General features: G+C 42.4%; 2 protein-coding genes across 4 annotated transcripts in view; one reads left to right on the plus strand and one right to left on the minus strand.

The window, feature by feature from the left end:
- The window catches only part of dsx-c73A (doublesex cognate 73A), an 86,028-nt gene that overhangs the window by 50,656 nt on the left and 20,026 nt on the right, over nt 1-15,346 (minus strand). The window lies entirely within an intron of this gene.
- Nucleotides 13,847-15,346, plus strand: part of LOC111254275 (putative nuclear hormone receptor HR38) — a 35,263-nt gene continuing 33,763 nt past the window's right edge. The window contains exon 1 of the mRNA XM_022814925.2: nt 13,847-14,029. Within this exon, the coding sequence (XP_022670660.1) occupies nt 13,999-14,029 (31 nt within the window). The 5' untranslated portion in view covers nt 13,847-13,998. The remainder of the gene's footprint in view (nt 14,030-15,346) is intronic.

A 15,346-nucleotide genomic window follows, 5' to 3' on the forward strand; every position in this document is an offset into this window, starting at 1 on the left:
AGAAATGAGCTGGGCAAATGGGTAGAAACTTGAGTTAAGTAAGCCAAAGGTGCCAAAATTGAACATACGGGGTACTTTCGTTTAATATATACGACAGAATTCTCATTTGTTAAATTATCTTAGCAGCTGATTAGTAAACAATGAACAACTATAATATATAACTGGGTCGAAATAATTGTTTACTTGTCAATAAAATGTTGCAGGATAATTTATAATTTTTTAAATGTTCAGGTTTATAGCCGACTATTACTGGTCACGGTTAAATTTGGGTTGGTGCGCCCAGTTCCCTAGAAAGGACTCTCTTTGGGGCGATAAGCATGTCTGCTTGTGCTCGATCACGGGAACACCTTTGGCTTAGCTTAGGAAGCTCGCTACTGCGCACAGCTGATGGAAGCTGTCGTATATAGGAAACCGCGCCGCGGCGTGACGTTCATCCGAGTGGATTCGTCTGTCCGCTATATCTGATAGAATCCCTTTCTCCAGGTTAGTTTCTTCCACTTCAAGTAGGCACTATAAGAACTTCTACTTCCACCTTTTGCGGTACTCAAAGAAAGCTCCGGTGGCTGAAAATTCGATGTGTAAATTGTTGACGAGCAATGAGATATCGACGACATGATAAACAAATCGGTGTTTTGTTGGGTGACGTTGATCTCGTATGCGTTCCGCATAGGAGACCTGTACACGATTCAGCGACTCCGATTCGGAGATTGTGAGGTCTCTGCAAATAATATCCAACTCGTAAGCTGTCTCTGCTGCCGTCTTCAATTAAAAAAGACGGAGGTTATCCCTGAGGGAGAAAGGTTCCAAGGTTCCGATCGGCTATACCGCAACGCACGAGACGCTGTAGCTACTAGGAGGAGGGAGCAGCTCAGGATACGGAAATGAGATGACGTAGGAAAGGAATGAACCGACAATAAAGAGCATGTCATAAGCCGTTCCCCAGCCTTCCGTCCTGATTTTTATTGCTTCCGTTTTTGTAAGCTTCACGGTCGGTCTCAGGTCTACTACTGTTGTGCCAGCAGTAGATTTTAAATTAAACAGACACTAATATGATCAGCCGCAGATGATTAGTCATCGGCGGAAAGAATGATGTCAACAAATGTTTGGGTTTTTTAGTGTGTAGGAAAAATCACCAGGTAATCACCTTACATAGGACGGCCATCTGGGAGAAGAAGGACAGCTGTCCTCTCCATCATAGATCCTGTTTTCATTCTTTAACAATACGCCCGTTAACGGGACAAGCACTTTCTTTGAAACATTTACGCATACCAAAGTATTTAGAATCTGGCCTGCAGAATCCCGCTGGAATGTAGCTATGGAGTCGGCTAGCTCTGCGTATAGAGGGCTCTGCGCTTTGTCAAGCGCGTTTTTTAGTATCCGCCAAGAGGGTCCTGCATGCATTTGAGCCTGCAACAAACGCTCTCTGACGAGGGGGTGGTTGGTTCCCACCTCCCTTTAATAGTCACTAGCGAACACACACTTCTCCTCTGTAGTGGATAATATAGGCTGGCAAATAATCACTAAAAAGAACTGTCCAGCAGGCAGCCAGGGCTCATTAACAATCTTTCTCGAGACGGTGCTTTGTTAGCTTGGGCTTTCGAGAGTCTCTCTCAGCAAACACCCTCGTCTTCTATCGACAATTTTTCAACTCTGACTGCCGTGGCTGGAACTAGCACTACGCGAGATACCATAACAGACGCCATACACACACTTGCAAAGCGATAAAAAGGAAAATTGAGTTGATTGCACGCATCATCCATCGCAGTTTCGGTACGTTCGCTGTTTGTAGAATCATCACTCGGCTTCCGCTATGAATCAGGTGTAAGCATCCGCGGCTACCTCATTGACAGTGGGTCGATTGCACTCGAATAATTAAGTGTTTCGAGCTAGGCAGACTGTTAACAGCTAGTTTCCGTGTCTAGCCAGTATAACCAGTATAAAAAATGTTGGCCTAAGCCCACGAAATACACAAATTATATGGCACGCTTCGATAAGGAATCGCAAAGCAGAGTGTCTGGGTAAGCTCTTATGTCACTTTTTTATATCCATTGCGAATGCCAGGTGCCCAGATGGCAACTTACCACCGATATACGATAGAAGCCAGACGAATTCGAGCTGCACACGAAGAGCGATGAAGACAAAACCAAAGTCTTCGTAGCTCCATATTCGTCAAACCTTGAAGGACATCTGACTATTGTACAAAGGAACTGCTGGCGTATCGACCAGAGGTTACTCTAAAGTGAGACAGAGGACTGTTCCATAAAACGGTATCGCCACTGTGAATGGCCGATCTGGGAATCGACCTCTTACGATAGGCTCACCTGCTTTAATTTATCGTTCTCTTTGTCGGGTTCTGACTTTGTTGTGTCTTAATCCCCGTACATATTTAGATGAGCGCAGAGCATTTTCGGTAAAAGTAATTTCCTGTTACAGGATTACCTTTTATTGAATTGCGTTCCTTCTTGTTGAGGCTGGCTGACAAATCAACAAGTAACGCCTAATGCAACGGTTTACATTTTCGTTTAATACACATACACACATTTGAAAATAAACAACGTTTCTTACTCGATGACGTTAATCGGTATTCACAGCAAGCATCGTTCTTATTCCTGTTAGACTTTTTATATCTGCGCAATAATTTACTACCACAATTATAATTGTAATAACGATAATAAACAGTTTGTAGAAGCTAATAATTGTTAGTGGTTTATAACTGATAGCGGCGATAACGCGGACAAAAAAACGCACGTCTTTTTGATATTTTACTTGAAATGTCAGTATAGAGATTCTACGGCGGTGAACGGCGTTCGTCAGATAGCAGGCGGTTAAATGCTACCAGCGGACTATAGAACTATGGGAAGACGCAGTCAGCGGAGCCCCACGGACGCACACAAACGCATTGGACGCGTCGTCCTCCATCGGTCACACACTATTTCACTTGTCTATATACCACTCCTGCACACTATAATCGATACTATTTATTTACAGCATGGCGATACGTACAACGATAATAACAAACTTCTACATAGGAATCATTGAGCGCGAGGACACCATTCACTGACAATTATCTTTGTTGTTATTGCGGAGAGTAAAAGTGGAAAATGTAAATGAAGATGGAAGATAGGTGGGATAGAATCGTCATGGCAGGTCATCATCGTAATAAATAAATTGGTCATACGGACGCCCGTTAACCAAACGTTGTAGTGCCTTCCGTTACTCAATCTGCCCTGGCAAAGCAGTGACGGCCACAGTTATGTGATTGAAGAAGGGTTTATAATGAATGTAGCCAATACCAGCTAAACTAGTAAAATTAATGTCGGAACGATGATCGGCGATGTCAACAGAGCAATGTATTAACAAGTCGCTTTAACGCGTCGGCCGATGACATCTGTGGCCACGCTGTGAGTCCCGTGCCAGGGGAGTCTCAGCTCAACGTAGCACAGGGGTGTTCTTGTATCATGCCTAGAAGACATCGCAGTGACAGGGCCTTGCATTTAATGCTATAGACCTTTTCAAGTTGCCCACCAAATGCTCGTCGAACGAAACAAAAACTGTCAAGTAACAACCGACCATAAAAATGAAATAATTGACTACTATGTATTCCTATTATGGTCGTTGCCATATAAGCGCATGGCGCGGAATGTTGTACTTTAGGATCGAATCCGGGTGGCTAGGGGAGTGTTTAGTGGGGAGCGGGGGGGGGGGGGGGGGTAGTGGAGACAGCTTATCCGTATGTTACCGCAACACAGCGTCGGCATCATGAATCCGAGAGATCAATACATTTGACGCACTTCGAAGATATGTCACCGATAGTAGTCACTGTAACCACGAAGATGGACGAGCCGACGAATCAGCACCGACAAGAAAAAACACCCAATCCTATCCAAAATTGTCGGATTGACAGTAATAGATGGCATTTAAATTATAATACAAAGTGACAAAGAAGTTCCGTCGTTGACGTACGAATAAGCACCGTCGGTTGAACGAGCATTGTGACGGGGTGTGACGTTGGGTCAACGAAGTAAAGGGCCGATGTACGATCGTGGTGTTCGCCATCGGAAGTTCATCAAGATCGGCTGGCCCGTGCGTTTGCTAGTTCGCACTGTCCATTTTCAAATATAGCGCTATGGTTCGACTATGAGAGTACGCGTCACAGTTGATTGGATGGCTATTGGGTTGATGGGGTGATGGGGTGATGGTATTCTCCTAATGTAGTTGAGCGTTTGATAGCCAAACGTACGCGCGCACATTAAATGGCGTGTAGTAATCCGGACGAGGGGAAATGCGATCAATAATGGTCGTTTAAAAATTGATTATTAGGGACATCCTGTTGTGTACACAATCACAACGTACAAAAAAGCCCTTTGCTCTATGTAGCCTATGGCACATTCACGTATACAGAGTCACGCTTATTATATCATACGTAATGTGGTTGAGAAGCGCGAGAGAGGTTCTAGGGACGTTGGCAAAGACATTTAGGCTATGTCTGTGTGTGCAGCGATTAAGGACAACTACACATATTCAGTTGTTCTTTAGAATCGTTGTACGTACCTAAAAAAAGCTGCCAGCTATCGAAAGTAGCCGCACGAACAGAATCAGATAATAACTTTGTTTTATATGAATTTAATATCCCGGTGAGTCTTGGCTGAAAAAATTGAGAGCCAACCTACCTCTGTTCTCTGAACTAGCTGTGTTCACCTAATAGGCGGAACCTCGGGAGCCTCCTTTACACCGATAACTTACAAATTCTACTATAAAGTAATAGACTTTTCTATCAATAGAGGACAATCAAGCTCGGAAGGGATGCCAAAAGACCACTGTGACCTCTATAGAAACTGGGTGAATTAAGTATCCGCCGCAGATGTTCGTCGAAGCACTATGTCGCTTTGGGTTAATTTGTGGCTGGGTTAACACAATGAATACTAATTAATGTGTATGAATAAATGTCTCACTACACATCTGTTTGGGCTTTCTGTCCAAAGATTTTACTTTATGAGGCGCCCAATCTGTTCGTTTTTGCGATTGTATAAACTAAAACTAAAACATTTGGTATGTTTCAAATTTTCTAAATCAAAATTATAATAAAAAAATCAATAGATACAAGCAAATCATTGCGGTCGTAAGAAGCCCTTCTGGTGAGTCGGTTCGAACACAATTCATTTTATTACACTCCGAAGTATCCTAAATTTGTATTAAATTATAAAGGTAGTATAAGGAAAAAGAAGACGTGTATATTTATGCCACGTAACGTTATTTGTGGAAAAAAAAAACAATTCTTGCTGCCTAGACATTTATGGCTTCTCCAGTAGTATACCACAAAAATACCACGTAGATTCCAAAGCCTCTCTGGACCTATAACAGTGGAAACAGTATTTCAGCACTGCGGTACAAACAATTTTTAGTTCTCCTTATATAAACGCTAAAGCGTTCTTGATTGGACCCTTCGTAAATTAGTCAGTTAACAACGGCTAAGTAAACGAGCGATTGATCGAAGGTAACCAGTGCGTATTTCGGGGAGACTACAGCGAAGTTGGTCTCCGATACAAGTCAAATTGTAACGGCCACAAAAACACCAAAGTAACATCCAGAACATCGTTTATGAAGAATGTTTACGGATTTTGAGTTCGCTGTTTGCCTGTGCAACTGACTAGATATCGAAATAGTAACCATTAGTAAAATAGGATGTTCAAAAGTGAATTGAAATTTTGAGAAAAGTTGACTGAAAAAGATGGGGAGATGACCTGTTTGTAACTGGCCGGCCCCTGCCTAGTGCTGTCATCATTACGGGCAACATCACGTGTGTCCCCTCGTTGATGTTGCCCGTAAAGCAGCTTGGCCATCCTAATTAAATAGGACAGCATAAGCTCTGACGATACTACAACTACAACGACTCGCATTCACAATATGTACCAGTTACCGTCGACGCTGATGAAGGTGAATTTTAGTGGCCGGACTTTGCCTACGTGTGTTGTGGGTCTGCCTGTTGCATCAACCATTTCAGCTGTCCTGCAGCTCTGCTAGGTCGACACAGGTCAAGTCAAACCGAGCCCCAAATGGGCTGGGTAAAACAGTTGATCAACTGTTTCCTACGGCATTTCCGCCGATAAGACAGCGAAAAATAACCGTGGAGCACCCTGTGAAAGCTTGCGCCGCCCAAGAGCAACCGCTTCATAATATACCCTCTAGCTTCTCGCGAGGTCTCATTTAACTACGTTAGATCGTTCAACGGTAGAAAAGAATCGGCCTATAAATGACCGCCAAACATCGACTGCTGTTTTCTATCATACGTTTGTAGCTTTAGAGCTCTGTTCTAAGCTGCGCAGCGTTTAGACTTCCATTAGAAAATTGCCCGGTCGAATTAGGCGCTTAAGGGATGTAGCAGTAATGCGGTGAAAAACGGATGTATTAACATATACGCACGAAGCAAAAAAAAAAACGAAGATGTAGCAAAAACACTGTATGATTTATAGTATATTGGGGGCAACGTGTTAACTCAGCTTATTGTTTGTTTTTATTTTCAAATACTGTCGTACTTCCTCTTTAGTTTTGTTGATTTTTTACGAACGTGTAACACCTACCGTAATATTGTCATAACAACTATTACATTTATTATCACATGACTCTTATATATGTGCAGTGGTGTTGTTGATTCGCAGGGGGTGGATGATGAAGTGAATATCCGCATTGAGTCAATATCTTTCATTAATGCCTCTACCGGTATAACTGTTGACGATGTTATGGACGTCTCCTGACCCATATGCGGTTGGTCCGCCCCTTCGGCGGATACTGGGAACGAAAGCATGATCTCGCCAGCAGTGTAAAGGAGTGGCAGTGGAACGTTGCTCGAATGCCGCCCGCTACCGCCAATAGCAACAGCAGACAATGCACCTGTCGTTGATACTTCAGCATCTGCAGCGTCAATCGTTAACTGCGATCAACAAAGCAGCAGTAGCAGCATTAACAAAGTCAAGCTGCTTGCGGAAGACCATAAATACAGGTAAACCATCATTTATAAAGCAATCGTAACCGTGAAGCGTTTCTTTCGCCTTCGCCGTTTCATCTTTATATTGATGTAGTTCTTTTATTTACTTATTTTTCATCTGTGCTTAGCAAGATGTTTGTTAGCTACTTAGGATAAAGACTTCGAGCTCTCAGACTTCTATCTCTGTCGCATGCTGCTCTCGTCAGGGAAGCATTGAGGAGCGGTGTCGATCTGGGGGACTAGAAGTATATGCGTGGTGGGTCCGAGGCTTGCATATACGTTATGCATAGATGCGCATTGTCTTTTCTCGTTCCTACTCCTTTCTCCGTGAATATATTACGGTTCAACGTTATTTGACGGCAAAAACCGATTTTTAACTTGGTCAAAAAGTTCGGGTTTTGCTTGCCAAATGTTTCTCGTGGTGCAGACATTGTAATACGTCTCCCAGAGCAGCGGAAAAAGCTGCCCTGACCATTTCTGATTACCTGATACAATCGTCGGCAGCTTCCAGATCAGGGGCTGCCACGTTCTATAGTGGTAGGTCATCAATCATGGTTAGGACTGGTTGGGATCGTTTGCGCCGTGTAGCTCTGATGAACGATTTATCTTGGCCTTCGAGAACTTCTCTGACTAGCAAGCGATCAACGAACGCTGGTAACCAGTAATCATAGGACGCTTTAGCTTAGCCGATTTTCGATACCCAGTCAGCTGGGGATGACCGGGTGGTTGATTCCCAGACATTTGTTGTGTAACGGGCCGTTATCACGGTGCCGTGATACGGCTTTCGCCAAATGATGAACACCACTGTCAGCGCAAATGCAGCCACTTTCATAAGATAGCAATGCATCCCCCTTTTTTCGTCTTCACAGCAGCGGAGTCGTCCCATGCCGATCAGACTGCCTTCCGTTCGAATCGGATATGTACACAGTAACAGTAGGCAATGACAATTGTCGATGCTGTGCAATATGCTGGTACTCAATTTTTCACATATTATTGAGAAAAGCTTCACAGCGAAGTGACGCGACTCAGCCTTGCTTCATCCGCCGTTGCTTCTTGTTCTTCGCCGCTGTCATCGGCTGTAAGTGAACGAAGGAACGCACTTTATTTGGGTTTCGGGGCTGCTCTGCGACATAAGTCTTTCCTTTTTCATTAGCCCTGAGGCCCGTGGCCGTCATACGACAACATTACGAGCCGACTCGAGCGCCGCTTTGGCTGCTAATAATGACACAGAAGGCAGAAACTAGACAACATTGGTCCAGGTACGTAGATATCGATAGTAATGTTTTTCCGATAAAACACTATATTTACAAGCAGATGGATAATGCTGCATCCGGCCATATTGGGAGCTGGGAAACAGATCTATAGTCAATCTTCGCCACGCGTTCTTATTTAACCTTTGTTTTATATTTAATATTTTTAGAGTGAAGAATGGAAGAACGAAGAAAGATTCATTTAGACCTTTAAGATACTTAAATTGTAACAAAACCGCATTTGTAGTGTTTAGACAGAGAAGTCTTCACGTCATGTATATGTATGCTGAAACTCATTTGCTTGATGTTTACCTTTCATTAGCATGTGGGCAGACTAAGAATTGGGACTTCGTCGGCTAGAAGCTCAAAATATATACAGATTACCTCCGTGAATATTGATCGCGACGACAACATGTGGAAGAGATAATCGTTAGCTTTTCCACATTACGATTTTCGAACCCCCCGAACAGAACCGACGTAACTAAAAACATATCTTTGAAGGATAAGAGCCGCGGACCCCGGGGACGTCAGTACGAACTGGCTTAATGGCGGCTGCAGCAGAAGCAACTGTCGCAAGGAGAAGGCAGGAAAGCTTCCAAAACGATTCATATCACTGTTGTTTACCTATGATACTAATTGTTTTGGTCATTCACTGATCCAGCTACTGAGACCAGACGGGCAGCCATCTACTGGACTGTAACTCAAGAGTCAGCTAGAACTTCTGGAGGCCAAGTAAGCGTTGTACTACGTAGCGCTGAACATCTACTTCGATCTAACTGCGACAGATCGTGGGCCCGTATATTCTGGCTAGTGATAAGCTAACCAGACTAGGTCTGCGCCATATATTACTATGCGAAATACTGTTTTATTTTCCCATTCGACCTGTCTCGATGAAGTATTTTCTCACCCCGTTTTTCTATTCAGTTTAAGCTAAAAACAGCATATGCTTGAATTTATCTCAGTATCAATATACCGAGCCAATACGCTTTATACCGATTGTGCAATTTTCCGAGGTGTGATGCATCTTTAAAACGGAATGAAGATTTTTCCATTTTCATCTCGCTGTGTTACAATCTGTGCCCATACATTAAACTCGCTTTGCGTACACCTAGAGAGATTTTATGTGGTTCGAAGCATGCCAAGTCATCGACAGGGGGTCAGCAATGATCTTACCGTTTAAATATAGCAAATGTGAAAACATTCCAGTAAATACTCTAAATGATCGATTTCTCACATATAACTATATATATTGTGGTGGAGACTAGATCTAGCAACATATAGGGGACATCGAAGAACTATGTGGCAAAAGTTTTTCTATATTTTAAGAGTCTTCATCTGTTCAGTAGAGTAAAATGTAGTAAATATAGAAATGAAGCAATCAAGTGAATAGTCTTAAGCTGACTTCTTTTGAAATCATCCAGAGACCTTTACTTTGCTCCGTACATTACGAGGTTCTAAAATTTCAAACGTAGACGGTGCCAAACAATTTTAGGTGTTGTCGAAGAAGATCTACTAACAGTTTCAATATGCTGTGTACCAGCACCTGGTTGAATATTGTTTCAATAACGGGATAAGACACATATCTAATCGTGAAAATCGTTATCCTATAAAGAAGCCATAAAAGAATACCCGCTGTGGTTCTATTCTAGGAAAAAAATCGTCGATGAAGTCTGTCGTTAAACTACGTTTTTTTCCTAATTAGCTTTTTTGCTCCATCTGAGTAGCTCAGACGTATGCGCGTAAGGTTCATTCACGTACGTTTTTAATTGAAAGAAAAACGAATTCCTAAACAATATTCCTAAACCTAGTTAAACCTAAATCACTTGCGATAGGGTTCGGATATCAAGAGTTCCTATGTTATAGTGTCCTACCGAATTATAGCTTGTTATTAGTCTTTTGTTATTAGTTCGGGGATTTCTCTGACCACATTAGAGTTCATTTATTTGTTTATTTAAAGTAAACATGAAAATGTATTTCATAATAAGCACCACGTACGACATACGCGTCTAACAAAACCTAAAAGCTACCGTTTAGAATATAATTTTGTTAATATTTTTTACATACGTTGTATCAACTGAGAAATGGTAAATGTTAGTGTAACATATTGTGAGGGTTCACATGCTTAGATAAGGATTTATGTGAATTGTCACTGCAACAGCGGCAAATACTAATCGGAGATTTTTGCGTGCACCTATGTATTTATCTATCAGCCTGTTTCAGCTTCTTATATACATGCCCCTAGTACCCTAGCAGCACGCTTCCAGGCTAAATATAAAGTCACCTTTGGCGTCCTGAAGTATAGCTAGCACAGAAACACCTCGGCATACCTAAGACGACGTCCAAGTAGATTTTCACAAGCGTTCTGAATTTACTCAGACTATCGTATAATTTCAGGCAGTTGATTTTCTATGTCTAGTTTTTTTATTGAGCTTTTTTTTTCTAGTCCTCATTTAGATAACCTGCAAACAACATACACAATAATACATATAACAGGCTAATGCAGAAATGCATTTCACGAAAATTTTTTCGTAGACGCAGCGTGGAGGCAAGCGTTTGTAGGTAGTGGTAAAAAAAATCCTACTTTCATATTCTGCCCTAGAGTTCTATTAAAACTACACTGTAATATTCTTATATTAAATTCACGCTTAAATACGACTGGAGCTTGAATTGTGTAACAATCGTTGACTTTATTAAAAAATGCGTATAACGCAGTATCTGCAATGTTCACCCAAGATAATGATACACACTGTAACTTTTAACTTTTCTTTAAAAAAGATCACTTGCCCATTGGTCCCATAAGTTTTTGGGATTATTTTTTTGAACCAATTACCACTATGATTTACTAGAAAAAAAAAATAATCACTCCCCTGTTTTGATTTACTATTTTATTTACGGAGTTATTACCCCTCTTTCACGGAGAAAAAAGCATCTTCGGTAGTCGTGTATCTTACGTTGCTTTATTGTCTGCCCAATGATTTATTTTAACCAAAACTGAAAATACCACTAAACATGTATTACTTAGCGTACTAGTATACTTAAAAGGTCATGCTAAAAATTACTAAATCCACATTCTGCAAGTACATAAATGGCCTATAGAAATCGATTCTGTTCCTTATGCAAGAACATCGAGCACATACTAGTACATTTTCCAAGATGGCTTCCAAGACGCCAGCTCCTATATTACCAGTAAAATTCCGCTCACCGAAACGACGTTTTTGGTATTATTCCAAATTATGATAGTATTCCAAATGTCTAGATATTGGCATTGAACAACCTAATGTATACCGTAACAGAATTCAGCGAGATAATAATAATAAAATATTAGCTAGCTCTCTTTTCAACCTCGAGCCACTCCTTAGTTCTTGGATCGAACTAAATGAATGGACACCTTGTTAATAGACACAAAGAGAGAGTTAAAGGAAACCCACTTTGAATAGGTAAATACAGATATTCACGAACCCACATTGGCCAAGTTTAATTTGCCCAATACCGAAGTTGTTTGGCAAAACCTTGAGAAAGAGTTACTGGCCTTATTGGTCACAGGCAAGCTTTTTCCTTTTTTTAATTTTATCTCCGTTAATCTCTCTGTGCACTTTCCCTTAAAGATATGAACCGCAACAGTCATTACACAGTAACACAATTACTGAAGTCTAGAGCAGGCCTGGCAGCCGCAGTAGAGACTAGTTTGTTTACGTCTTCGTTGTCATGATCATTGAGCTTTTATTACGCTGAGGATATTACGAAGCCGCGCAGTTGTTGTTTGGACTTCAGGACATTATTAACAAGCATGGTCGCAAGGGAAGACACCCGTATGTGCATACTTGAAGTATGCATTAACGTTGAATTTTTATATGATACTGAATTTTGTTTTCTTACTATAGATCTATAGTATGCCTACGCAATAAATGTGAAACGAAATTGATAACTTAATCCAATAAATCATTGCCGATTACTATCAATTTGATTTGGGATAGCTCCGTTACACACGTCGTCGAAGGGGCTTACTGTATCCCCGGAAATCGCTTTTGAGGGTTCTCTCCTCTTATTTACTAAGCTGCACGGTAGGCTGTCCGTGTCACTCTAAGCAGTTAGCCAGATTAACGGAATACGCGCCTTTTGTCTCTTAGCTTGCAGTAGTACCCAGGTCCTCGATAGGTGGCGCTACCAGGCTCGCTCAAGACACTCGGCCTGCAGCGATCCTTTCTGTCAGTTTTATGCTAGCAGTTCGGTTCTACCTGCTGAGTGTGTGTCATTATGTGGCTGTCTATTTATGGTTGTATCTGTATATGATCATATGTGCGTCTATGAGAAGATTTAGAGTTGCCTTCTGCTGCTGCGGTTACCTGCAGGCCTGCGCAGTGCATCGCGGCGAACGGGCACAGAAGAGGAGTGATCGGTTGGCCACCACTGCCGCAGGGCAGCTCGGATGCAAACGCGCAACCCGTACTTATTAGTTGTTCGGTTCGACCGACCCACGCTGGCCATGACGACATCGCTGACGTCAGCAGGGCCTACGTCACAATGACGTCATGAAATCACCTCCGTTTTTCGGGAAACGCAGCGACGGCTGTTGCTGGAGAAGTCGTTGCGAAAACTGTAGAATTAGAACTCCACGCGCCTCCGGGTTACTCTGCCGCTTGTCTTTTACTCTACTTGTATGGCTAAGGCGGCCATAGCAGCTGCAGTCACGAATACATTAATAGTAGCACTCTATGAGGAGATGAAAAATGAGGAAGAAAAAGAAGATCATCGTCATTCTGGAATTCGTGGTGCGGGAGCGGTGGCAGCAAAAACGGCCGAAATTTTGACACCCCCTCCCCCTTTCACACTCCTGATCAAATCACCGTAGGCACAAGCAGAAGGGTAGGCAGGCAGCACCACCACAACGCATTTTTCGGGTTAGTTGCCTGCTTTATCTGCGTCTTTGATGACGGTGGTCCATCCGACGCACAATTTGCAGTTGCAACACGCAAGCTGAGGCCATTTTCAAAGTGCTTTTTAGTCATTTTGGCCTGAATGGTACGTAAGGACAAAGTTATTTCGATAACTCGATACGATGTCACTTTAGATCAGTCAATATAGCCTCGATAGACTTTAAGCTATGTGGAGCCTAATAGAAAATATGCATTACCTGGACATTACTGTTACATATTGAAAAGGTCAAGTGTCCTGCCGGAGAGATCTGTTCGAGAAACTCAGGAGGATTCTAAACTGTACGCGCTCTTCGACGAAAGTTACTTCGATGGCAAATGAAGAGGAAGTATTACTATTATTATAAAGAAAGATTGTACCCTTCAGCGTTAACACACGTCCACGGAGCTAGTTTCCTGGCCCTCTCTGAGAATGACGAAGTTTTGATTTACTTTAGCTTCTCGAAAATTCGCCGTGAAATTTAGCAAAAGCAAGAGCACGGATGACATAATAACAAAATGAACATTGGCCAACGAAAAAGTTCGGTGACATCAATGGTAACGTCTGCGAATCGTATCTCGCTGATGGGTTAGTTGGCCGCCTGTTGTTGATGACACTGGGGCTGAGTATAGTGGCGCGCGTTGCCAAGTGTGTGTAGCAGTTTGTCTACCGCCCTATGAAATTTGAGGGTGAGTGTGCTAACGGCCAGTGGGCCTATGGCCAAGGAAGGCTACAGCAGCTCAATCGCTGTTCTGCCCAAGCAGGCCGTGCGAAAGATTGACCATCAGTCGTTTGTAGTGCGTGATTTTGTGAGGATACCGTTACTTTTTCCCGTCTTCGTTCTAACTCGCAGGGATGTTGCTTAAAGTGAGATCACATCGAAATGGTATGTATGATAACTCGAATTGCTACTAGAGTAAAGAAGAGAACAGATAAATATGTACATAAAGGATCAGGCCGCAATAATTACACCTTAAGGCCTAATGGAAATGCTATAGAATAACTGCGACATAGGATAAAGGAAAAACTTCTTTAGAACTTAGCGTCGTGAATTTAGGCGCCACCGCTGGTTATGTTAAATGTTACCTTCACCACCATTACCTGCGTGGGCAACGATTCGTTATGGCGGACCCATGTCGTGATTGCATGGACGTCTAAAGTATAACTAATGGAAATTAAAGGCTATAGCATTAATTAAGTTCTATTCTATGATACAGTCACAAGGAGTCCTATAAAATATTTTTTTTTACGACCAGAAATTTACTCGTACAGGAAGCTGTTTTGTGTGTCGATACACAACAACGTCGATAACACTTCATGTCTATTGAAGTCGAAGAGATAATCCCGAGTGCTACTGGCAGACGACACATGGATTGTACTTAAATTGCCCTCAGCCTTATTTACCATTAGCTAAAATCGGTCATCAAAAACGTCAGCGTGACATTCGTTTGATAATTCAGCAGCGTGGGATCTCCCGCTATCTCGGAGACATCTTAACAAAAACGTTTGTTTTTTTAATCTAATCTTGCAATAATGATCTATTCGTCACGACAAATAAATCCATGACTATTGGATCTGCTGGCGTCAAAAACGTGTGTGATATTTTCAAAATAAACGAAGTCTTTCCGAAGTCAATCAAGAAGCATAAGCTGACCACCCATGCAGACATATTCCAAAAATAATAAAAAGGAACATCCATGAAAACCTGTACACGCAAACACGCACCTTTGTGTAGTGGCATATAGCATATACGCTATGTCACATATCGCCTGTGTACTAGAAGACTTTCTAGTTTAGTCTAGAAGTCGATGATTGTTTGCCTGTAGGCCGTCGTATCGCTCTTTGGATATGATCTTCGTCGCGCACCTACACCATTGCCTATTAGAGGTAAGAGTGATACGATTAAGCAGCTGGTGCTACAGCCGTCGGCTGTTGTCTGTTGTAGTTACTGCCGCCTGTGCTACAGTGATGGATGCTGGCGTTAGGGTAACTAATTTATTGAGTCGTGTTATTTAGGCGGTGAGCTTCTCGGGCCATGTTCTGTTGTCCGCCTCTGGCACTCTACCTCTCTTCCTGTGTCCTGTCCCGCTTTGCCCCGTAGTGGCTGGTACATATACGCAGTGTGGGCCTGCCTAAATCCGGCTACCCAGCCACCAGGTACTGCTTGGTGACATTGCGGCACATGCCCATGGCGGCCCTGCAC

The sequence above is a fragment of the Varroa destructor genome, unplaced genomic scaffold (assembly GCF_002443255.2).
Source record: "Varroa destructor unplaced genomic scaffold, Vdes_3.0 BEIS01000007.1, whole genome shotgun sequence".
NCBI lineage: Eukaryota > Metazoa > Arthropoda > Arachnida > Mesostigmata > Varroidae > Varroa > Varroa destructor.